The sequence below is a fragment of the Lycorma delicatula genome, chromosome 11 (assembly GCF_047948215.1).
Source record: "Lycorma delicatula isolate Av1 chromosome 11, ASM4794821v1, whole genome shotgun sequence".
Classification (NCBI taxonomy): Eukaryota; Metazoa; Arthropoda; class Insecta; order Hemiptera; family Fulgoridae; genus Lycorma; species Lycorma delicatula.
The window spans coordinates 11,174,784-11,199,593 of record NC_134465.1 but is presented as its reverse complement, the minus strand read 5'-3'; the positions used below and the strand labels follow the sequence as shown (position 1 = coordinate 11,199,593).

The following is a 24,810-nucleotide window of genomic DNA, read 5'->3' as shown; positions in this document are numbered from 1 at the left end:
GTAAAAGTAAAATCTAGAAGTTTATTCAAAATACATATAAAATATAATCTTTTTTGAGAGACATTGCAGTTAAAACTGGTTATGGATAATTGGGGGTTGACTGTGTATGTTTTAAGTTTAGTGTATTTTATTAACTAAAGTTGTTAGTTTTACAGTTTTACTACTGTCATTCCATTGCTACTTCACTACAAAATTGATTTCATATTGTTGTATGTTATTGGTTTGACAAAGATATTGAGTATGCATTCAAATTCGTACAAATGCAATTTAGAATAACTTACTATAGACAAAATAAGTGAATTATACATTTCAAATACAATCCTGAATTTATTATGAACTATACAGTAGCTATACAAAGAAGTAGAAAATTATTTAGAGGTTATAACAGTGTGATATACCGATCACAAAAAATATTAATTAACTTTATACAAGGATTATTTACTTCTAATATTTAGAAAAAGGAAATTAACTCACACTTCTATCAGTGAATAATGTCAGCTTCTCCCCTATGCCCAATGAACTTACCAAACACCTTTTCGTACTTAATTGCTGACAAGAATTCTGTTCTAAAATAGAATATTCTCATGAAGCATTTTTTGTTTGTATTGTATTTTCTTGACTGTTACTGTTCCTTACTTTGAATGTTTCTGCACACTGTCCTCGCATTTATCACACACAGCACCCTGTTTGCTGATTCTGTGGAATTTATACCTCCTGTCCCAGTACTTGACCCGTAGTAACAGCAGCTGACAAACTCTTTTGTTCATTCAGGCGTGATAGTTTCTATTGTCTGAATCTTCTACACTATTCTATAAATTCTTTCTATTGCTTCTTCTTTCATGTTTCTGGACTTTTTTCCTATTTGTTGTCAATTTATGTTCTTTATTTTGTCTCTCTTTCTTCTGGCATTTTCCATAGCTAGACACTTCTCTACAGATTACAGTATGTTATTCTGTTATCTTTATAAACATTCAAGGCATCCGTTTGATGCTTTGAATTAATTCTTTTCAACAATTTTCACCGCTTGTTAAGCTTTGGCTTAAATAATTTATTTTGAAATAGATCACTTTTTATTCTTGCGTACTTATCAAACTTTTTTCTCAAATTAATATCACAAGTCTGTTCTTATTAAAGATAAACCAAACTCCAAGCTTATATGAATAATTCACCATACGAGGTGTGGATATTAAATAATAAGACTAACGATGTAAAATATTTTATTTTAAATTTATTCATCTTTAGTTAGTATCCCCTTCAATATACACCTCTCCTCTATCTGTACAACGCTCCACGTGAACTTTTCTTCTGTAAGCTTTTCATGACGCTTGCCGCTTTTACTTTCACAGCTTCAGCAGTCTGAAATCTTGTTCCTTTTAATCCAGATTTGACCTAGGGGAACAGATAAAAGTCACATGGTGCCAGGTCAGACGAATAAGGTGATTGATCTAACACTGGGATGTTATACTTGGCTAGAAACGTCTTGACAAAAAAATGCAGTGTGAGCCGGTGTGTTGTCCTGATGAAGAACCCATGACTTGTTCTTCTACAATTCAGGTCATTTTTTTCTTATTTTTTTATGGAGTTGAGCAAGGACTTGAAGATTGATTAATAGTTTGACCTTCAGAAACCCAGTGAAGGTACACAATCCCATGAATATTGAAAAAAACATTCGTCATTGCTTTGAATTTTGATTTGCTCATTTGAGTTTGTTAGCTCGGTGAGGTTGGGTTCTTCCAATGCATAGATTGATGCTTATGATTCTGTATCATAAGTGAAAAACCAATATTCATCACATGTTATTACTCCTTCCAAGAAGTTTGGGCTCCTTTTCAGTGGCATTCAAAGTGCCAGGACGAACATTTTCACGAGCTTCCTTTTGTTCGATTGTGAGAATTTTAGGCACCATTTTCATGCACACTCTTTGCATGTTAAAATTGTTATGTAAAATTTGCCTTATGCATTCTTTGTCAATTCCTATAGTTTGAGCAATTGCACGAATAGTACAGTGATCAGATTCCCAACGGATCTGAGATCCCCGGCAGATTAAGAAATGGTCAGATCTGATCAGATTAACAATTTCCATCTTGGAAACACTTAAATCACTCAAAAACCCATGCACGTGATAAACATTCATTGCCATATACTTTTTTTAATAAAAGATAAGTTTCAGTAGTGGTTTTCCAAGTTTCATATGAAATTTCACGACAATTCTTTGCTCTAATAAAACACATTATTTTTTCAGCAAAAAAAAAACATGTTACCCAAACGGAGGCCATAGCCATACTAATATGTCTGCAAAAACTGGATTTGCAACAATCGAAAGAACAGCTGTTGGTCATATGAAATTGGCACATGCGCAGTTCTTCTGTCGCAACATTAGTTTCGTTAATATCCACACCTTGTATAAGTTTGAAGCTTGTGTTTCAGAATTTTATAGCATATGAAAATTACCTTATCTGACCAGGATTCCAGACTTTTCAGTGAGAGATAGGGACTTTACCGTACTCCAGAGACAACAACTTTCATTTACTTAGTCTCATTATTTCATTCACTATTTTTATTTTTTATTGCGTTGTATCTGTTTGTTTAATCACAGTTACATTTTAAAACTTAATATTTCATTGAAAGTTTTTAATGTTCGCATTTGGTATATCACTGAAAAAAATTCACTGTAACAAAAGTAACACTAAACAGTAGAATAATATATTTAACAAAATATTATGTAATAGCTTTAACAGCAGAACATTAGTTGAATATTAACATAGTAATTATTAGGTGCAGTATGTTTTATAATTTTCTAATGCAATATTTTCATTCAAAACTGCCAAAAATAGCTTAAGAAATAAAAAAATTCATAGTAAAATATTTATTATTAACATCTTCTATTATGAATCGTGAACTAATTAGGACTTAGATTTTTCTTTTGTTTTCATAGATTTTTGCTTTATTAAGAAGCCTTTTTAGAAATAACAGATTTTTTTATATATGTAGGTTTACTTCACTGGGCTGATCTAGTGGTTAACTTGTCATCGCAAATCAGTTGTTTAATAGCTGATTTTCAAAGTTGAAAGTTCAAATCCTAGTAAAGGTTAGTTTTTTTATATGGATTTGAATACTAGACAGTGGATTACTTTGGTGATTGTGGTTCAAATAACCACATTTCTCAGGGTTGGTTGGCTTGAGCCTTTATAAGACTCCTCATTTTTTTTTTTACATGTCATATGTCATACATATCATTCTTACCTCATCGGGCCATGGGGGAGTTGCATATTGTTTACTAGTTGAATAGATTGCAACGTACACATTAGGAAAAATTGTAAGTTCTTATTACTTCATATATATATATATATATATATATATATATATATATATATATATATATATATATTTATTTTTATCCTTAATGACAGAATTTCATGATTAGATAAAGTTATTCCAATATATTCTAATCACTGTGAAGCATCACACATGTTCAGGCACTTCAATGTTACTGTTTTATCTAAAAAGAAAAAAAAATACATTCCCACATTTTGAGTTATGTTACAGTTGAGTTGTGTTATGCTTTATTTTTAAATATATATATATATATATATATATATATAAAACACACACACATTGCATGTTTTGTATAAGCCCACAAAATAATACTTAATGTTTACATTACTCAATCACTCATACATTATTCATTACTATGTATTATTATTGCAGGACCTATACTGCAGTGAATTATTCTGCCTTATTTGTAATAACTATATACAATGTTTTATGTGTATTACAGTAAAAAAGACATGCAATGACTTTTAATTCGTTAAAAGAAAATCAAATAATCTCAAAAACCGCAATGCTTAATAAAACAGTAAAGAAATAATAAAAATATTAATCATTTTACTTGAAATTATTAAATAAGTAAGTTTATTTACTAATGATAATATTTGCTCTTCATTTATACATTTCCATTTTGAAAATAATTTTCTATTTATTAATTTTAATTAAAATACTATTAAATTATTAAATACGATATTGATTTGGAAGTAGTTCGATAAGTGCACAAGAAAAAGAGAGATATATTCAAAATGAATTATTTAATCCCAAGTTTTACAAATGATGAAAATTTTAGAAAAAAATTAATTTAATGCATCACATTGATCTTTTTGGTACTTTTACATTTATTTCAAAATGGCACCGAAAGTAATCTGACATTGATAAAAATTATTACAGATTATTTGATGATAATTTAGCATTCACGGATAATGAAGCTGTATTAACCGAAATGAAAAAGGAAATTAAAAAAGTGGAATACATTAAAGAAATAGCAGAAAAGACAGGACTACAGATATGAAACCAAAAGGCAGAAATAATGCCAAACAGTGTAGCCAAAAATACAACAAAATAAATTTGAGACAAAGTAGAGCAAAATCAAAACCACAAACAGTTCCAATACTTAGGAGAAATAATAACAGACAATATTCTAGACAAAACACCACTTCTTCAGGATAGAAAGGTGAAGTTGGAAAAAATAATGAATACAGTCAAATAATGAATGTACAGAAACCTGTACAATGAGAATTAAAGAAAATCCATCTTAGGTACTACACTACAGTCATAAGATCAGTAATATTCTATGGATCAGGAACACTCTCAGTAAATACATAATCAGAAAATAGAAAAGAAGATATTAAGAATAATATATGTGCATTGTAAACAGAAGAAGACTATAGAGGAATGCCCACACAAAAAATATATGAACTAGATGAGAGAAAAAAAAAGAACTTCTCAGAACAGATGAAAGTCTCCTGGTATAAGAGAAAAATGAAAACCCAAAAACCCTCCAATTAATATTTGTGTAGTCCTTTTAGAAAGCTAGATCGCAAAAGAGAAAAAAGTTTGAAAAATTAGCAAAACATGTGTTGTCATAATTTTAATAAAAATATTTTGGTTAAAAATCAACTAATATTTTCTATTATTAATCCAGAATTATCAGATCACCTCTTTGTGCACGATTCTTTATTCAAATTTTTTTAAACAAATATCAGGGAGTTATGGTGAATGTGTAAAGAAATAATGACAGTTATAAAGTGAAAATAACTATTATGCAGGTAGCACTTCCATATTTACAATTTATTTTACTCTATTTATTTGAATCCTAATTTATCTACAAGTATAGATGCAGAGGAATCATCTCCAGTTTGTTTTGATGTATCTGCTTGTCTCTAAAGCTGTACTTACGAATCTTTCTTGCAGATGGTGCGGGAATCTTTCTTTAAACTCTCTTTATTTCTTATACCAGACTTGATCATTCTTAAACTCTATAACCATTCATTCTTATTTCTCGCATTTTTTTATCATAAAATTGAAATGATCAAAACATTGCAGTTAATTATCCTTACTCACTTCTGGAAATAGATAAGTATCCATTTTTTATGAAATGATAGCATTTCTGACATTGTCTCACCTTCATGATTTGCACTTATATATATATATATATTTTTTTTTTTTTGTAAGACATGATCCTTAGCCCGATATGCATTGGAAGATAAATTAAATTAATTTTTATTTTTTATTAAAAATTTTTCTTGTTAATAGCAATGTAATATTACATACTTTTGTTTAAATTTGTCGTAGTGTCTCTCTTTTATGTTTATCTATTGCCTAAAAGTTTCAAAATTCTTTACTTGTTCTATTCCATGTCTACGATTGAGTGTGTAAAAGGGGTTAAGGGCTTTTTTCTTAGTGAAATTTTAATATATAAAAACAATGATTAGAATTATTATTTTTACTGTAAAATTGCATAAAATTTCATTTACAGTTTTGTTTATTTTCTTATTTTTTGTAATGCATTTTATAATATTTGTAAAATGAATTTTATAATATTTTATTAATACCATGAATCCTGATTTTACAATTTATTCAGATGGCTCTAGAAATGTTAATTCTGTTGGTTGTGGTTTTGTGGTTGGTAACAGAACATACATGCTTGGCCTTCCCAGCATCACTTGTATTTTCATTGCACAACTGTACGCCATTATGAAGGTCTTACATATAATTAGCCCAAAATTTTGACATGTTCTTGTTTACACAGATTCCATGAATGTCTTATAGGCAATTAATGACATGTACTCCAGACACCCAGTTGTTTGTGAGATTCATTGTGTCAGACAAAATTTGATTCATTTCGCAAATGAGTCACCGAAAGAAGATTCATTTGCTTTAATTCTTTATGATTCATTTACGAAATGAACACTACAACAGTGAGCTTTTGCTGGATCCCCAGCCATATTGGGATTTTAGGCAATGAGCGCACTGACGATGCGGCAAAGGAGGCTTGTTTCCAGCCTCCTTTCACCAATCACGTCGATTTGAATGATCTTGTCTGTTTCCTGAAGAGGATGGTTCATGATGAGTGGGAAAATGAATGGGATAATTCATGAACAATAAACTTCACCCAATTAAGAACACTGTGTCACCGTGGAGCTCCTCATGAAGAGATAACCGTCGAGAGGATGTTATTATCTGCTGTTTATGAAAAGGGCATACTAGGCTCACTCATGATATCTGATGATGCAAACAGATGCACCCTTTGTGCTTGCTGCAACTGCCAGCTAACAGTACACCACATCCTTGTGGATTGTATCTGTTATGCAACATTGCATCACAAATTTAACCCTAGTGGCTAACATGCGAATGTTTCTCAGGGATAATGAAATGTTGCTATCTTATATTTATGATTTCTTAGGGCCATTTGTTTATATTCAAGTATTTGAATTTCTGTAGTGTTTCAGCTACTCACACCATTTGTTGTAAAGGAGATAGTAATTTTATTATTTTAATTTAGATATATAATGTGATACATTCCTTTTTTTTTTATTACAACAAATATATATTGTGTATGGGCGATGATAACGCAAAAGCGTTTTTCGCCCAGAAAAACCCAGAAAAAAAGATTATTTTTTATAATTTGAAAAGTCAGTAGTTAAACTTGCTTTTTTTTCATAAAACTATATGCATATAAATATTTTAATGCACGCATATTTATTTATTCGCTTATTAACAATATTTAGCAAATATTCTCATCGTTTCTTTTAGTCACGTCTAAAATGTTAATGGATTTTAAAACTAACATTGAATAACAAGAAGGTCATTTTTATCTTATTTATTTACTTTAGTAATATTATTAACTTGTAAATATTTAACACCGCAGTAGTTTTGTTTACAGTAAGTTAAGCATTTGGATAATATCCAAGTTTTGTTTATAATAATGCGATTCGTGTCAATTCTATTATCCTTTGGTTTTTACTTCCTTTTCATTTTATTTTTAGTTTCCTTTGAACGGTTAATTGTTATTATAATTTTGTTTTTAAGAAAGAATTAAAATTGTTTATTTTGAAGGTTTTGCTTTATTCTTTTAGCATATTTTATATGTTTTATTCATCTTATTTGATTGTTTATTCAAAATGTATATAACATTAATTTTCATTCAGCAGTTTATAAAATTCACTTTTTTTTAAGGAAATGAAATTAGTGACAATATCTCTGGTTATCAAATATCTGAAAATTATAAATATATGTATAAAACTGTTTTTAAGATAATTTTTTCACATTATATAAAAACAATTAGCTGAATACATGTATGTAGTCTGAGGTGTCTTATACTTTTTAGTAGGGATTCTCTGTGGATGCAGTCATAAGCTTACTTGAAATCTACTAATGTTATAATCCTGACTCTGTTTCTTTTCCTGTTGTAATCCATTATTAGCTTGAGACTCATGATCTGGTCTGGATAGCTTCTCCAGGGTCTGAAACCTTCCTGGTATTCTCCTAGTTCTTTCTCCAGTTGTGAACAAACAGATCCTGTTGAGGATGATTCGTAAAAGAATTTTGTATGTGTGTCTAGGAGTGAGATTCTCCTGCAATTGTTAGGATCTGTTTTGTCATCTTTTTTGTGTAGTGGATGGATGAGAGCTGTCATCCATTGTTCTGGTAGTTATTTTTTGATCCAGATGTTGACTTGCTATTGATGAAGGGTAATTTTTTCTGATCTTCTTGCATGTTTCCAGATCTCTACAAAAGTCTGATCTTCTGCTGCTTTGTAATTCTTCATCTCACCAGTGCTATGTAGATTTTTTTGTTGTGGGATGGTTGTTTTCTGGTGGCGTTGGGTTGAACTTTAGGAGTTCTGTTGGTTCTTCACAATTTAGGAGTTTGTTGAAATATTGGTAGGATTTTCATGTTGTCTTTATTGTTATGGACCAATTTACTATTTTCATTCTTTATTAGCAACGTTGGGGTTCTTATTTTTTGAGCTGGTTTTGTAGTAGTCTTTCGACTGCATTTTATTAAATTCTTCTTCTTTTTACTTATTATGTCTTTATGGTGTTTCTTTTTATTCTCCATAGGGTTTGGGTGGTTTCTTTTCTTTGTTTTACTAGATTTTGAAAGGATGCTTCTGATTTTTGGGATTGTTGAAATAGCCGTGCTTGATGTCTTTTCTCCACTGTTTTGTCTGATTCACTGTTCTACCATTGATGTTTTTTACAGGATTTTATTGGGACTGTGATTTGTTTAACGTTGTTGACTAGTTATTCAAGTTTATCCTTGATTGTTTTTTTTTTTTATTTATTTTTAAAAATAAAATAATTTAAAAAGATTGTAATTTTTATTTTTCGGTTGCTTTTTGGTAATTTTCACTCTTGATTAGTTGAGTAGAGTCCACTTTTCTTTCAATCTCAGGGGCTTAGTTATGTTGCTTTCTTTGGGGAGTAAATTAAATTTTAATTTGACTGCATAGTGATCTGAGCCTGTGTCTACTCTTTGGAGGACTTTTACATGTTGTAGATTTCCTTGTGGTGGTGTTTCTTCATGAAAACATGGTCTAGTTGCCATTCTCCTTTAGTGTAGTCGGGGTGTTTCCAGGTTTTGAGTTTTTGAGGCTTCCTCTAAAAATATATGGATTTCAATATTGGATTGTGGTTTCTGGAGAGATTGAAGAGTCTCTGTTCACTTTTGTTTATTTTCTTTTGGGCGGGCCATTTTCTGATGATGTTGTGCTATCATCTTTCTCTGCCTAGTTGAGCATTACAGTCTCTGATTAATTGTTTAACTTGGTTTTTTGGAGATGTTATTTATAGTCAAGTGGATCCCAGAACCTTTCTGCTTGTTTATGGTCTTTTGAAGAGTTATATTTATTATTAGTAGGTGCATGGGCGTTTATTATAATGTAGATTTTATTAGATGATTTGAGGGTGTATTGAGATTTTTGGGGATTCTGACCTGAATAATGGTGGATTTTCTAAGATTTTCTTGTTTGTTTAAGAATAAGTGATTATTCTTTTTATTAAAGATTGCACATTTATTGAAGTAAACATAAAGATAAGTTTAAAGAATAAGTTAACACAAAAAGATTCTTTTACATACTAACAGGTTGTGGATTTAGGAGTATATTTATCTTCTCGCTTTTTTGTTAATATAAAAAGTGCACCCCCTATTTTTTAAAACAGATTTAAAAAAAGAAGATTCCCAGTTCAACTTTTATATAATTTTATTGACGGATTGCTTCACTTCGTTTTAATATAACTTTTTTGTATTTTATCAGTTTGTGTATTTGTGATGCAGTTACAGCCTAATATGTTTTCCAAATTTCTAATTAAATTTTATAAGAGTTTTTGGTATTAGGCAAGAGGATGTATGTGTAAAGATTTTTAATATAATATACAATTTCAAAATGGCAATAGGTACTTCTTTTAAACAATGTATGAAGAGGTGTGCTAAAAAGGAGCCTTCATTTTCAACACCAACATATGCACTCTTGTAGTTCTAATATCATCTACCATTTCAAGATTAAATTTTGCTCTTTATAATTTTCCTATTTCAGATCTTTTTCTTACTACTGTATACCATTGTGCCTTTCAGAGTTTAATAATAGATGTGTAATTTTTTTTTTTTTTAATCGAGATATACTGGAAGTAACCGTCTCAATTGTCATCAGCCAGTGATCCTCCAGTGTACCTGGAAAGAGTGTTTACCTTATTTCTTTCTCAGTAAGATTATTTTTTGGCACTGGATAAACCTTTCAGAATCAGTTAAAATTGATAATTCTTTTTTATAATTTACATTAGTTTTCCTTTTATTAATTCAATATAATAGAGGTTAGTTTATTAAATGCAGTATAAAATGTGCAAAGTACTTTGCTCACAAAACTGCTAGCTCAGGTATGATTAGCTGTAATTTTTATCTATTAGATGGGCTTTGATGATTCCTGCGGTGGTAGTATTGAAATCTTTTTCCATATAAATGTATAGGCCTATAAAAGGATTTTTAATCAAAATTATATGTTTTACCCAAATTACTTATTGTTGAGGAATTGTTATAATCTTAAAGTTTGATGTAATCTGTTATTAATCTCATATTCAAAATATTTTAATGTGATGTTTAACAAAAAATTTAGTTGAAAATGTTATTTTTGCCGTAAATTTAAAATTAGATAAAAACAACTTATATATTTTCTGAATATATGTGTATAAACTTAAAAAAATTATTAATTTTTCTATAGAGCGTAGCCCATACTAGGCAAGTACACTTTCACATTTCACATGATAATTGTAAATTATAATCGAAAGTAAATGAACATTATTTATTTGTTATGTGTGGTAATATATTGCTAGATAAATGATCGCTATTAAGTACCTCCTATAAAACATGTAATTTTGATTCCCATTGTTCAGTACTAATGTACATGCTGAAAAAAATTAATTTTTATATATATATATATATATATATATATATATATATATATTTATGTATAAGCATCCCCATCGTGGCTTCACCCATGCTATATGGTTACTTGTATTTCCCGTCGCAGAAAGGGTGAGCCCTTCCCATACAACCAGTGGTTCTGCGACCTGAACCCCATTTTGTTCATTAAATTCATGATAAATAAATAAAAATTAAAGCCTACTCAATTTATGGAAACTATCACCGTTTGTAATTTCTTCTGAGCAACAGTTTGTTTAGTGTAGGATCCACTAGCTCGTTTTTCGATTTACTATTGTGGTAGTGATAACACCATTTTCAATAGTGGTAGCATAAAATGTCAATTATGTAAAAAAAATTTACTTTTGTTAACCCTTAAAATATTAAAATTCAAAAAACCTGAAATTAGTCTTTACATATTTATCTGAAGAGTATTTGCAGGCCCAAATCAAGTGATTATCTCATTTAGTATAGTTGGAAATTGGGAAAAAATTTGCAATCATTGTTTCCAACATTTTTTTACTTACCTTCCCCCCTTTTCAAGATTGAATTTAAAGAAATGTAGAAATTGATTTTTAGATATTCACATGAAGGTTACATATACCATAAATCAAGTGATAGCTTCATTTGTTACGGAGAGATTAAAAAAATTAGTAAATTTCACTATTACTCCATTTTAACCCTTTAAACTTGGAATTTTAAAATAAATCCTTTCTTATATTGTACTATTACATCATAAGAAGAATGTGTATATACAAATTTTCATCAATTTATCTTCAATATTTTTTGCTGTGTGCTGATTATAATTAGGTTACGATATGTTCTGATTTATGCACACAGCTGTACAAAATCTCCAGGATTGAAGTTATAAAAACATTAAATAAAAATAAACTGAAAAATTTATTTATGGTTAAGCTTCTACATGTTTCCCTTCAATGTGATAGAATGTTTAGTTCAGTTATAAAGACACACACACGCATGCACATATGTTCTGTGTGACATTTACTTTTATAGAAGCATGATTTATAAAATCTAAATTTGGGCCCTTTTAACAGCTTGATTTTGAAAAATTCAAAATTTGCATCTAGACTTTATAATGGCTGTTTTCCAAACAAGACACGTTTTTAAGATGTATTCATTGATATCCACTTTTATCACATTATATTTCCTGACAAACAATAATGTCATCTTATGTCATTTAATTATTCACTATAGAGGATGTCGAAGTACATCAGATATATATATCTGCTTTTTCTGTAGTATTTATTTCAAACATTATATCTCTAAACCAGTTAAGATGTCTGTCTCTTCATGTAAAACAAATTGTGCTTAATTTCTATTTCATTTATTTATTTTCCGGTTTATACATATCCAAGTATGTATCCAATTTCTCTAAATCCATTGTGCATGAAATATTAGCTCTGGACAACTTATCGCAAGAAATTTTTCTCTTAAGAAAAATAGAAAAAATATCCGTAGCCAATTCCTCCAAAAGTAAAAAAAAAGAGAAAAAAGGAAGGTATTTGGTTGAATTTCCTACAGAAAGTAAAGTACATAGAAGATAAAATATTGTACTTAAAAAAGTCTGCAGGGCAAAGAAGAGAAGAATATAACATTTTAGGAAAATAAGAATAAGTAAAATGTACATTTATACTGAATTGGTAGGGTTATAGTTTTGAAATCATGATTAACAAAGCTCAAAACATATTATAAATGCTGTTATTTATTCACTATTAGGATGGATTCCTTTCAGCAGATGGGACTGCTAAAAATAATGTATTGCTAAGAATAATCCTGAAATGATTTGAATTATTAAGCATATTCCTAGGAGTGATCTGAAGTTTCATCATAATGAAATGTTTGATGGTCTTGGCAGATCAATTAAGAAGGAATTTAGTGGTCTTAAAATCTTGTGCGCAGCACGGTAGATTATTTGTTTCGATCTATAAAAGTTATTGATTTGTAGATCTGTGTGATTATTTACTTGTTTAATATACATTTATTTGTTGTCAACTTGAATGTTTTATGAATGTGTATGACACACTGACCTTCAGTAATACTTATGTAATGACTTGCCATCGGATTTTATTTTTGTTAAAAAAAATTATATATTATATTGTATCATCCCGTGTATGAAGAATATAATTTATCATATTCATGGTATTTATTAGCTGCTGTACTCTATTAATATTGAATTATTATTAACCAAACCCACTGGCTTGGTCTACTGGTGAACGCATCTTCCAAAATCAACTGATTTGTAAGTCAAGAGCTCCAGCGTTCAAGTCCTAGTGGTGAACATGTCTTCCCAAATCAACTGATATGGAACTCAAGAGCTCCAGCGCCCAAGTCCTGGTAAAGTCAGTTATTTTTAAATGGATTTGAATACTAGATCGTGGATGCCGGTGTTCTTTGGTGGTTGGGTTTCAGTTAACCACACATCTCAGGAATGGTCGAACTGAGACTGTACAAGACTACACTTCATTTACACTCATACATATCATCCTCATTTATTCTCTGAAGTATTATCTGAAAGATAATTAATTACCTTAGGCTAAACAGGAAAAAGAAAGAAAGTTATTACTAACCAAAATAAGCAAGATGAGTGGATGGTTTATATATCCACAATTTGTTATGACCCTTTGTAATAAACAAGATGATGTGATCATGAATGTGAGTAATTTATTTTTCTTAATGTTTGATTCATTTAAAATTTTTGTTTATGATAATCAAATGAATGAATTTGTTTTGTTTGTTATTCTTTTCATTAAATTGATTTCAAAGTTTAATTCATCGAAGTAAATCTTATACTCCGGTGCTGAGATTATTTATAGAAAATGGTTTTTGCCATCTGTTCTTTTAGGATATTAAAACAGCACAAATATTGAAGTTCATAAAATTCTTTAAACAATATTCAGTTTGAAATTTTTGAATGTAAGGTTTGGTGCATGTAGAAAAAAATATTACTTTTTAATTAAAAAAAAAAAAAAGATTGATTTGGAAAAAGCCAGAAATTATAAATCTTAAAAAAGATTTTTACAAAAAATTTCAACAGAAATTAAAGCAAATGATATTTACAAAAAGAATTTTTGAGCTGTTTATTAAATTTTACTTTTCAATATTTCATTGTTAATAAATGTATTTATATTTTTTATTAAGATTTATTTTGTATACATAAATATATAATTTTTTTGTGATCAGATAATCTTGGTTATATATTTTACCATGTACAATTTTGTCAGAAATTAAAAAAAAAATCTGATAATAAAATTCAAATTGGTAATAGATTTTAAATTTAGAATGTAACTCTTTCTAAGAATGCCTTATTGTTACTGCCAGGGCCTTGTGTAACTGTTGATTACTTACACTTTGGGGATAAACAGCATTTTGCTGGAAAAACAGTAGTAAATGATGTTGCTTTTACTCAGTTCTGCACATTGGTTTCTGATCTTAAAATACTCGTTCTTCGTGTTCTAATTATTGAATGATTATTTTAAAATTAAACTGTATTAGTTTTTTCTTTAGTTTTGAAGTGAATCTTGTCTCATAAATCTACTAGGATTGTAGTTTTACTATCTGAAAAAAAATTAACTTAAAAAGTTAAAAAAGGAGGGCTTAATTTTTAAAATCATCTAGGAACTGCTGGTCTTTCTGTTTACACAGTTATTATTTTTTAAATTTGTATGTAATAAAATTTTTTGATGACTTCTTAATTTGTAAAAACTGCTGTTAAAAGAAAGAAGTTGTCTCGTAGAAAAGACTCTAATTATGATTAACTGTAGAATGATTTTTTGGGGATCCAGAGACAATTTTAGGAAAAAACAGAATTCATTACAATAATTGATCTTTACACAAATCCTTGCAAGAAATCTAGATTTTAAGAACAAAAATATAACTGAAAAATGTTTGGACTTTTGTACGTATACTTTTCATTATATTATTTAAAAATAAAATTGAAATGTAATTTACATTTTACTATTCCTTCATATAGTTCTGCTTAGTAAAATATTATAATTTTAGTGTGTAAAAAAGAATCGCCATGTAAATTTATTTCTCATACTCTTTTCTTTTATGGGATACATTTAATGTGCTCTGCATACAGAAATTAGCAACATTCTCTGGTTTTCCTAGTCCTCTTCTCAGTACATTAATTAAATTAAAATTTTTATTCTTTATATTTAGATTTACTTTTTAGTATATAGTTTCCTTAAAATAAATGATTATAGCTTAACGGTTGAATTTTAAATGGTTATAGCTTCGGAACAAAGCGTTGTAGAGAGATGAACTATATATTAAATGAGAATGAGAAAACACTCCAAGTTTCTTGCCTGTTCATTAGATTTTGATGTATACTTCCTTAATTGCCCCACAGATATCAAGGCGATATTCAGTCTCTTGCTGTACTTGGCAGAGAACATCCGGCATGATAGAATAAACAGCTTCAGTGATCCTTTCTTTTAAATGGCCCAGATTTCGAAGTTGAACGGAATACACTTGTGTTTTTACATAACTCCAAAAATAAAAATCCATGGGGATAAGATCTGGAGACTGTGGAGGCCAAGCAATTTATCTTTCTCATCCAACCCATTACTGAAGAGAAGTTTCATCAAGAAAGTCCTGCACTATTGAGGCAAAATGAGGAGAAGCTCCATGTAACTGGAAAACGTAATTCCTCAGTATTTAGGGAGTACTGCATACCATTTGAAAATATTCAGGAAGATGTTCCCCAATATTGGTTTTTTTTCAGCAAAAAAGGAGTGGCAGTAACACTCTGTCTTGTCCAATAGTGCACCACACATTCACTTTTTCACTGTCATGCTGATGTTTGAATAAAGGCATATGGAGGTTCAGTACTCCATATACAAACTCTATGCTGATGTGTTTGTCTAGCAACATGAAATGTTGTTTCATCACTGTAAATGAACTTGTTTAAAAAAATTATCATCTTGCTCCAACCTATCCGGAATATCTACAGCAAAATCAAATTGTTTCACTTTGTCCTGTGGATAAAGTTGTAACACCTGACTTTTGTATCCATTGAAATGTAATTGTGTTTTTAACACATCGTGAACAATTATTTTAGGAATGCCCAACTTTCTAGAACACTTTCACATGGATTTGTTGCACACTGCTTCAGTCGTTTCATCAGACATTGATGGCTGTCCTGGAAGTGTTTGCTTCAGTAGGCTGCCTGTTTTCTTGATTTTTTGACCCATAACCAAATTTTTTTCATGTGGAGGAGTCTAATTATGCCTAACATGTGTAACTGACACAAATATAACAAGCAACAATACACATTGAAACTTCCTCTGCACCACAAACACGATGACTAACTCGCACGTGCTGCTTGCGTGTACAGGAAACACAACGCGCATGTGCCCGCTTTGTACACATAAACTTGAAGTACTTCTCTTTCATTTAATGTACAGCTGATCTCTCTAAAATGTTTTTGTTTTGTAGCTGTAATCATTCAAAACCCCACTATTATTTTGCAGACACACTGTATTATTAAACTATTAAACACAAACAGCATTTGGGTACAATCCAACAGCATATTTAATTTTGATGATCTATGGATATTAGTATATTAAATTTGGTTTTGGTTGTTGGCATCCTACCTTTTTTCACAACCTCTGATTCCCAAGAAACTGTTTCCTGGCATCTTCCATAAGTTGCTAAACGATGTAGCTCTTAAGGAATGTGGTATTGCCTTACCCAGAACTTAGTTGACTTAATTATCCTTTAATTTTTTAAAGAATGAAGGAAACTTATTTAAAATTAGCTTTTTTTGTCCTACTTTTTGTATGGTAGTAGAAACCCAGACAGAATTAGCTTCATTAACTCAAAATATGAATATAATATAAAGAAAACTCTGGCTTTTTTTTAATGCCATTTAATGATATTTTAATGTTTCCAAATATTGTTTGAAATCAGTTGACATGTAATTTAATTCTTGATTCTTTTCATGTATTACTTAACAACCATGTGTGTGTGTGTGTGTATGTGTGTGTGTGTGTGTGTGTGTGTGTGTGTGTGTGTGTGTATATATACACACACAAATTATATATATACATGCACACACAAATTAAACCAACTTGTTTCAATGAAACAATTATACCTAGCAATAACAGATTGTTTTTGAGGTGGTTGCTTGAGATATTTACGAGTAGTCATGAATTGTCTCAGAATGGTAGTAGCTGATTTTGATTGATGAAACCATAAACAACACTGAGCATGCACTGCATCGGTATACAACTCCATGATGGATGATTCATGGAATCACTCATTCACATGTGCCATCTAGTGAAAAAGTTGGGAAATAACGGTGTTAGGCGGGAATGAAACTTGAACATACACTGGATTCAGTGATGTATCAAACAATTCTGTAAGTTATTTATTTTTTCATTATTGAAGGTTACTTTTGTAACTAATTTAAAGCCATTCTCCTGAGATACCCAAACAACTGTACTTGTAATTTTCAAATTCTCTCTCTTACACTATTTACTTTCAATTCCTTTCTTATTTCTACATTCTTTTTTCTCTTCTTGTTATTTTCATTATCCCTCATAAAAATTTCATTTCTTCTGTCTGCAGACGACTGTAATTCTTTCTGTCATTGTTCACGTCTCAGCTCCATATATAATTATAAGGACAAAATATAATTTATTCGTTATTAACTTTGCCATCCACAATACATTTTTAAACCAAACCAAATGTTTTAACAGTTTTAAAGAAGTTTCCTCCTTTCTGTAAGGAACTGGTTATCCCAAATATTTATATTTGCCCGAGACATTCTGCGGTGTTCTGTCCAATATAATAGTCGTCTCTGGTTCTCTTTTCCTTGCCGCTAACAGAACCTCACGTACCTCTTTACTAGTTTTTAAGCTGTTCTTTTTTAATTTTCTGTCTATTTCTGTAAACATTTCTCACTTCCTCCTCATCAATACATCTTATCATAGTATATCTGCAAAAATCATTTTTCTAATGTCTTCATCCGATCTCAGTTTATCTCTTCTCTTGATTCTTTTCATTACTATATTAAACAGTAAGGGAAATAACAAACTAACTTGTTTTAATCATTTTTTTCATCAGACTGTTCCATACTCCCTGACCATAATTCTTACTATACATTTGTGTTTCCGGTAGATCTCTTGCGTCCTACACTCTCCTTTTATGTACCTCTTTTATTTATTTTTGTTTTGACAGACTCTCCTGTATCGATTGTTTTTTTTACTAAATTATCTCCTTCCATTATGTATTAGTACCAAAATTACTTTCTGAATGTGGGAAAATAAGTATATTGTATGTAAGGGGATATAAGTACATTGGTTATATGAGGATATTGACTGTATCTTGCGGCCTGAAACCATGTTGATCCTCACTCAAAGCTCTGTCTATAGTTTCCTTAATTCTATTTAAAATAACCTCTTCTATTAAAAATAATTTTTTAAGGATAAATCTAATCCTCTAAATAAATTAGTGAGAATATTTTTTTAATGATTCAGTAATTAAAAAATTACCAGTGGAAAAGTAAAAAATACCAATGGAAGTGTAATAAGGTTTTCGTGCAAATCAAAGTATTTTGTTGTAAAAAAAAAAATGTATCTGGTTTGATAGAGGTAAATAATTTTTTTAGATTAAATAAATAATAATTTTAGCAAAGATTTCATAAATTTATATTTGTGTTTATATATATATATATGTGGGTAATTTTTTTAATGGTTTACACGTGTGGACATCAAACAATAATGTGAAATACATTTTTGCATCTTGAAAACTTGTTCTGATGTTTTTCGATGGAACCCCATGAAATGATGTTTTATTTTACATGGAATTATATTATATTAACAGAACCAAACAAAATTTTAAGTCAGTCGGATTTATGGATGGGAATATTCAACATTATTTCCAAACATTTTTTTACTCCATATCTCAAAAACCCATAAACCAAAAAGTTGAAATTTGGCACAAATATTTGGCTATATGTATTCCAGCTTTGGCCTAATTTTTTACTTCATCAAATAAGGGGACATCATGGTATCCATATTCCCTCTTCAATCCCTTCAATATCTATACAGAATGCCTCAGGAGTGTTTGGCTAAACTTAAGGGAATAATTCAAGATGTCAAAATAAACAAAATAGTTCATTTGGATCTATTTTAACTCTTTTTGTGTTTCTCTGACATTTTATATATTTTTTTTTAAAGTAAAAATCTGTATCTTAAGAACAGATGAAGATATTTTAATGAAATTTAGTGTATATATACTCAACAGTATTCTCTAAAAGATAAATAAGTTTGAAAATTTTACTTCTAGAAATTAAAAAATGGTATCCTTAAAACTTTTTAATCATTAATAGTAAAGAAAGTATTACTTTATCAAATTTTGTTTTATTGTATAAAAGTTTAAGCCTTTTATTGTGAAAAATGACACTACCATCTGTTCAAATCGGTTGACAAACGGTTGAAATATGGATGAAACTATATTCCTGATATATATTGATTTAAGTGGATCACAAAATTGTCAGATTGCATAATTTTCAATCTGCACCCTACAGAAAAGCAGGTAAGACATTTCACATTTTATTAGTTTTTTTTTGATATCGTTAAACAAATTTTGTATTAATGCTCAAAATTAAATTCAAATATTTTCTTATAAGGGAATCATATAATGAGTTATTAATTTTTTCACGAAGTAGACATTCATTGGTTACATTCAGTGTCCTCTACCATCTAATGAATATCGTCTAAACCTTAAGGAACACTTTGTAGAAACCGATTTATAAAATCATTTATTGAATTTGTTATCTAAAATTGATTAATTATATAATAATTAAATAATTTTATATTTACATTTTATAATTGATTTGAAGTAAAAATATTGAGGTCATTAATATTTAAACATCCAGTGGCATATTTGAAATAAAAAGAAATCTGTCAAAAATGAAGCCAGGTTTTTTCCCATTATGTGTAATTTCAAAAACATGATTAATATAAAACTTATCCATTCTTTCATGTAACTCTTGAACAAAATAAACGACACATAGAAATTTGGGACTTGTGTGGTGAGCTAGCTCTTGTGTTGTGATTTAATGGGAAGTAGTTTACTTAATAAATCTCCGAAATAGTTATTGTAAAATTATAATGGAAATAAGCGATAAGGTCTGTGACAGAGTGTAACTGTTGGCGATGCCACTAATTGATGATTGATGTGTGTTGTTATATTGATATTCATACAGTCTCTATAAACTTACTTCTGTAATGCCACTGACTACTGTAATTAATATGGCCAAACATTAGCATCTGTTTTATTAGTCTATGCTGCCATCTGTTGAACAAATTTTTTTTTCCAGTGGTATACACAATCTCTGTAGTTATAGTAAAACATGTTAATAATTTTGAAATAAAAAATCAGAATTAAAAATTGAGACGAAAGTGATGTAGCTAAACTGATTTGATGAATTACTGGAGATATACTGTAAATTTATTTAGAACTGCAAATTCTACTGATAAAGGATTTACTAAATTTTATGTGGATAATTACTTTATTGAGCTGTATTATCTAGTGCAGTTTACAATTTTTTTCCACATGGAGGTCTTCTTTTTGGATGAATATTTTTCAACATTCCCTCTCTAATAAAAGATTGCCAGAAAAAAAAATCATACTAGTTGAACATTTATTAATTAAAGTTTTATTAAATAAAAGGAGTTAATATTACTTTAATATAAATGTGCAATGCCTTAACCCTAAAAAAAAATGCTTATCTTATAAAAGTTGTTTTTATATTATTTAGAAATATTTAATTAAAATTTATTAATAAATAGTAAATTGTATGTATGTATACCTCTTAAGTAGTGTCTTGTACTGAAAAATTATCATTTTGAGGTGAAAGTATTTGGTAAATTTCATATATATAATATATATTATATATATTTGAGTGTGTGTATATTATATATACACACACTCAAACACACAGAGCAACACAATTATACAATCTTGGTTTTTAATTAACTTTTTTATTTTTGAATTTAACATTCTAGGCCTATCTATAATAAAATAATACAGAATTTTTTTTTTTTTAATTTGATATGAATTAATATATTACGTGAATATATTATTTATTAAATTATACAAAAAAAAAAAAAAAAACATGTGATTATTAAAATTATGTAATTTTTATTAAAAAAAAAAAAAAATTAATAATAATAATTAAAAATGTTTTAATAAAAATTTCAAATTAATATGATATGTGTGATAAGACTTTTTCCATATTTAGTTAAATTTTTTTTTTGTTTTTAACCTCTGGAACCACCATAGGTATTGCTTCAGAGGGTGAGATGAATGACAAGTAGCGTGTGAAAATGCCATGCCTGGCCGGGATTCGAACCTGGGACCTCTGGATGAAAGGCCAAGACACTACCACCTGCACCACGGAGGCTGACAGTTATAAATTAGCAACTGTTAACTTTCTATCAACCCACTCAGTTGACAGGGTTGATAATTATCTAGCTCACTTTAAATAGTTATGTGGAGTGAATTTAATAACTATTATTTGTCATTAGAGCTATCATGAGCTTTTATAGTTTATCATAAGATCTGTGATGGAACTAAATCCATGTTCTATAACTACGTTGACGGAAGCTCATTCGGAAACACTTTTATAAGGGCCTATAATTTAGGATAAAAAATTTGAATTCGCTACTGTGGCCAGAAATGTTGAAACTATTTTTAAATGCAGCTTTTAACTCATCATCGGTCATTAAATTTGATCGGTTGTTCTTATAAATGCTTCCTCTATGTTTGAAACTGAATCTAAAATTCGATTCGGAATCTTCATGGTGAGAATATCTTTGAATTATTCAGTCAGGTTTTGATGCAAAACTTCCACATGGACATGGTAGATATGAATGTCACTTCATGTATTTTTGAATTTTCCTGTAGTGCCAAAACTCAGAAACTGATAAAATTATCTGTCCTAAGTTTTGCTTAAAAAGGAGTTATAGCTCTGCTTGACTAATTAATATTGAATCTGTTCTGAATTTAACATTCATATATTTTAATATTATTTTTCTTAAATAAATACAGATAGGCTTAGTTAAGTTTAGTTTGTTTTCCCGGTTACTGCAGATTCATTTTATTAAAACTTTATGTAGTTTTTCTAAGCATAAAACTCTATTTCATGATATCTTATTTAAGATAAAGCTTTGCAGGTGCTAAAAATGAATTCATGACTTTAATGGTTTAATTACCATATATTATTCATGTAACAAATACGATATTATTCATGTAACAAACTACAAACCTAAAATAGAAGAGCAAAATATTGTCTACATCTGAAGGACACAATTTTAATATAACTCCATTGTAACTTTTTGTAAGAATTAATAAGTTCTTAAATAAAATTAGTTCAACGTTCCGGCATATACTTATTTGATCAGATTCCATGAGTGTCTTGCAACCCATGAATGATATGTACTTTAAGACAACCTGTTGTCTGTAATATACAGTCAATCATCTCTGAAATGATTAAACGTAATACAACTGTAAGCTTCTGCTGGATCACCAGCCATATTGGAATTTCAGGCAATGGACTTAACGATTGTGCAACAAAAGAGGCTCATCCCTTTCACTAATCATGTTGTTTCGGGTGGTCTTATATGTTTTCTGAAGAGTGTAGTTTGTGATGAGTGAAACAGTGAAGGAATGCTACCATTAATAATAAACTTTGTCCAGTTAAGGACATTGTGTCACCATGGAAATCTTCATGTAGAAATAACCATCGTGAAAAGGTTATTATATTGCCTTTTGTGAATAGGGCACACTAGGTTTACTCTTGGATATCTGATGACTCAGACCAATGCATCCATTTGTGTTTGCTGCAACTGCTAATTGACGATATACCACATACTAGTGGATTGTGTCTGTTATGCGGTCTTGTGTTGGAAATTTAAACTTGGGGTATGCCATTTGGCATATGCCAAATAAAAATTTTTGTTCCTTTTAAATTAAACATTTAATTACTGTATTGTATCATGGTTTTAATTTGCTCTTAGCATACGACATGGGCATTTTCTTCTATTTTGTATTTATATATTACTTTTGTGTAATTTTTAGGTTAATCTTTTAAATTTAATTTTTTATATATATATATTTTGGACATGTGCTGGCCATTTTTTACTTAAATTTACATTTCTGTTTTAGAAATGTTTTGCAGTAGTTAAAAACTTTTAAGTTTAGAGTGAATAAAATCTGTTTTATAAAAGTTTTTCTTAAATAATAATATAATATAATATAATAATAGTAATATTTTTCTTGTTTCTGGAATGACATGTAGGTATAACTGAAGTATTAGTTAGAATCTAGGGCAGATGTTGATAAAAAAATGTTGTGTGGCAATAATCACTGAAGTCTTTTTGATTATGATATATAATTAAGGTTTCTCTCTCTTTTATTGATCGATTTTTCTTTAATTTTGCTTATTTGTTAATTTTTATAACTTTGTTATTTGTAAAAATAAATAATGAATTAATTGTTTTGTTTCAGATCAACGCCAAAAAAGTAAGGGTGGTGGTAGTAGCTGTTGTTCGGCCTCATGTTGCATCTTGTAACTTCTTATTATACATGTATTATAATACTAATAAAAATACGACTGTATCATTGAGTTATAATAATTATAGTAATGATATGAACCATAATTATAATCATCATGGAGATGTTATATGGAAGAATTCAAAATATCGTGATGATGTGACAACATAGCAGCTGTAGCAGCCATTACTAAAAAGAAAAAAGGAAAAAAGAAAAACAAAGTCCATAAGTGATTATTATTTATAATATTATTACTATATTATAATTATGTAATTAATTAATTCATTTAATTAATTAATATAAATGTAAATGTATAAAATAATACGATATCTTCATCTTATAATAATAATTAACAAAATAAAATCCACAAAAAAAAAAATACAAAATGAATGTTATAGTCACATCATATAATCACTACAGTTATAAACGAACGATTGTGAGTGTATGATATATATATATTATTTGTTTTTATTTTGTTTTGTGTATATTATCAGAAAAAGAAGAAAATTTTAAGGATTTATGATTATATTGAATATACGATTGGACAATTATATTGTATTAGTGCGATTATATATAAATATATTGTGTGTGAGCGAATTATAAGTAAATAAATTGATAATGAACAGTGATTATGAATTAAATATAAAAGATTATATATATAAATATAAATAAAAAAAATATATATATAAAAAATATGAAACGAGTACCTTTATTAATAATTATTATTATTATTATTATTATTATGATTATTATTAAATAGATCATTGTTATAGTAACTCATTATTAATTATGTAAAAAAAAAGAATTATTTCATCTGTCGTTCATATATTCATTCATTCCAGTGTATGGTATAACATCACTTAACGTCATATTTACGTTGTAGAAAATGTTGTTGTAGTCAGAATTGTGTTTAGGAAAAAAAATTGTGTAATTTCATTTAGCTGGATTCTAAAATGAAATTTATTTATGTAATTTAATTTTTCTAATTCATATTAGAAGAATTAAGTCAAATATTTTTAATCTTAATTTATCATATTTTATCTCTTATAATAATTCTGTTGTATAAAAGAAATCTTGTAAATTGTTTTTTCTTTGACATATTCGTAATAAAGATTTAATCATATATATTATTCAGATAAACGGTACATATTGTAAATAATTTAAAAAGTTGTTTATGTTATGTATGTTCTTGTTTCATTTTTGAAGACTGGTTGAAGTGTAATTTGTTTGTAGGTTAAATAATTATCATATTTTTATTTTCAGATGAGTAATATTACTAAAGCACCATCGACCCGTTTGTAAACCGTCAAGAATGTAGAAATATTTTTATCTTCATTGACACTTGCCCCTTAATGTAACATACGTATTTTTTTTTGTAATTAAATTTATATTGTTTATTCTGTATTTAAAACAGTGGTCTCTTAATGCCGTATCCAAATGTAAAATAACATGCCTGTACAAATAAAATGTGAATTC

At 28.7% G+C, this 24,810-nt stretch overlaps 1 protein-coding gene across 6 annotated transcripts in view; it reads left to right on the top strand.

Annotated features, from left to right (window-relative positions):
• Positions 1–24,139, top strand: part of UBL3 (ubiquitin like 3) — a 568,876-nt gene extending 544,737 nt beyond the window's left edge. For all 6 annotated transcript variants that reach the window (XM_075379124.1, XM_075379123.1, XM_075379126.1 and 3 more), the window contains one exon: positions 23,290–24,139. In XM_075379124.1, coding sequence (XP_075235239.1) covers positions 23,290–23,354 — 65 coding nt within the window. In that variant the 3' untranslated portion in view covers positions 23,355–24,139. The remainder of the gene's footprint in view (positions 1–23,289) is intronic.
• The last annotated feature ends 671 nt before the right edge of the window (positions 24,140–24,810 follow it).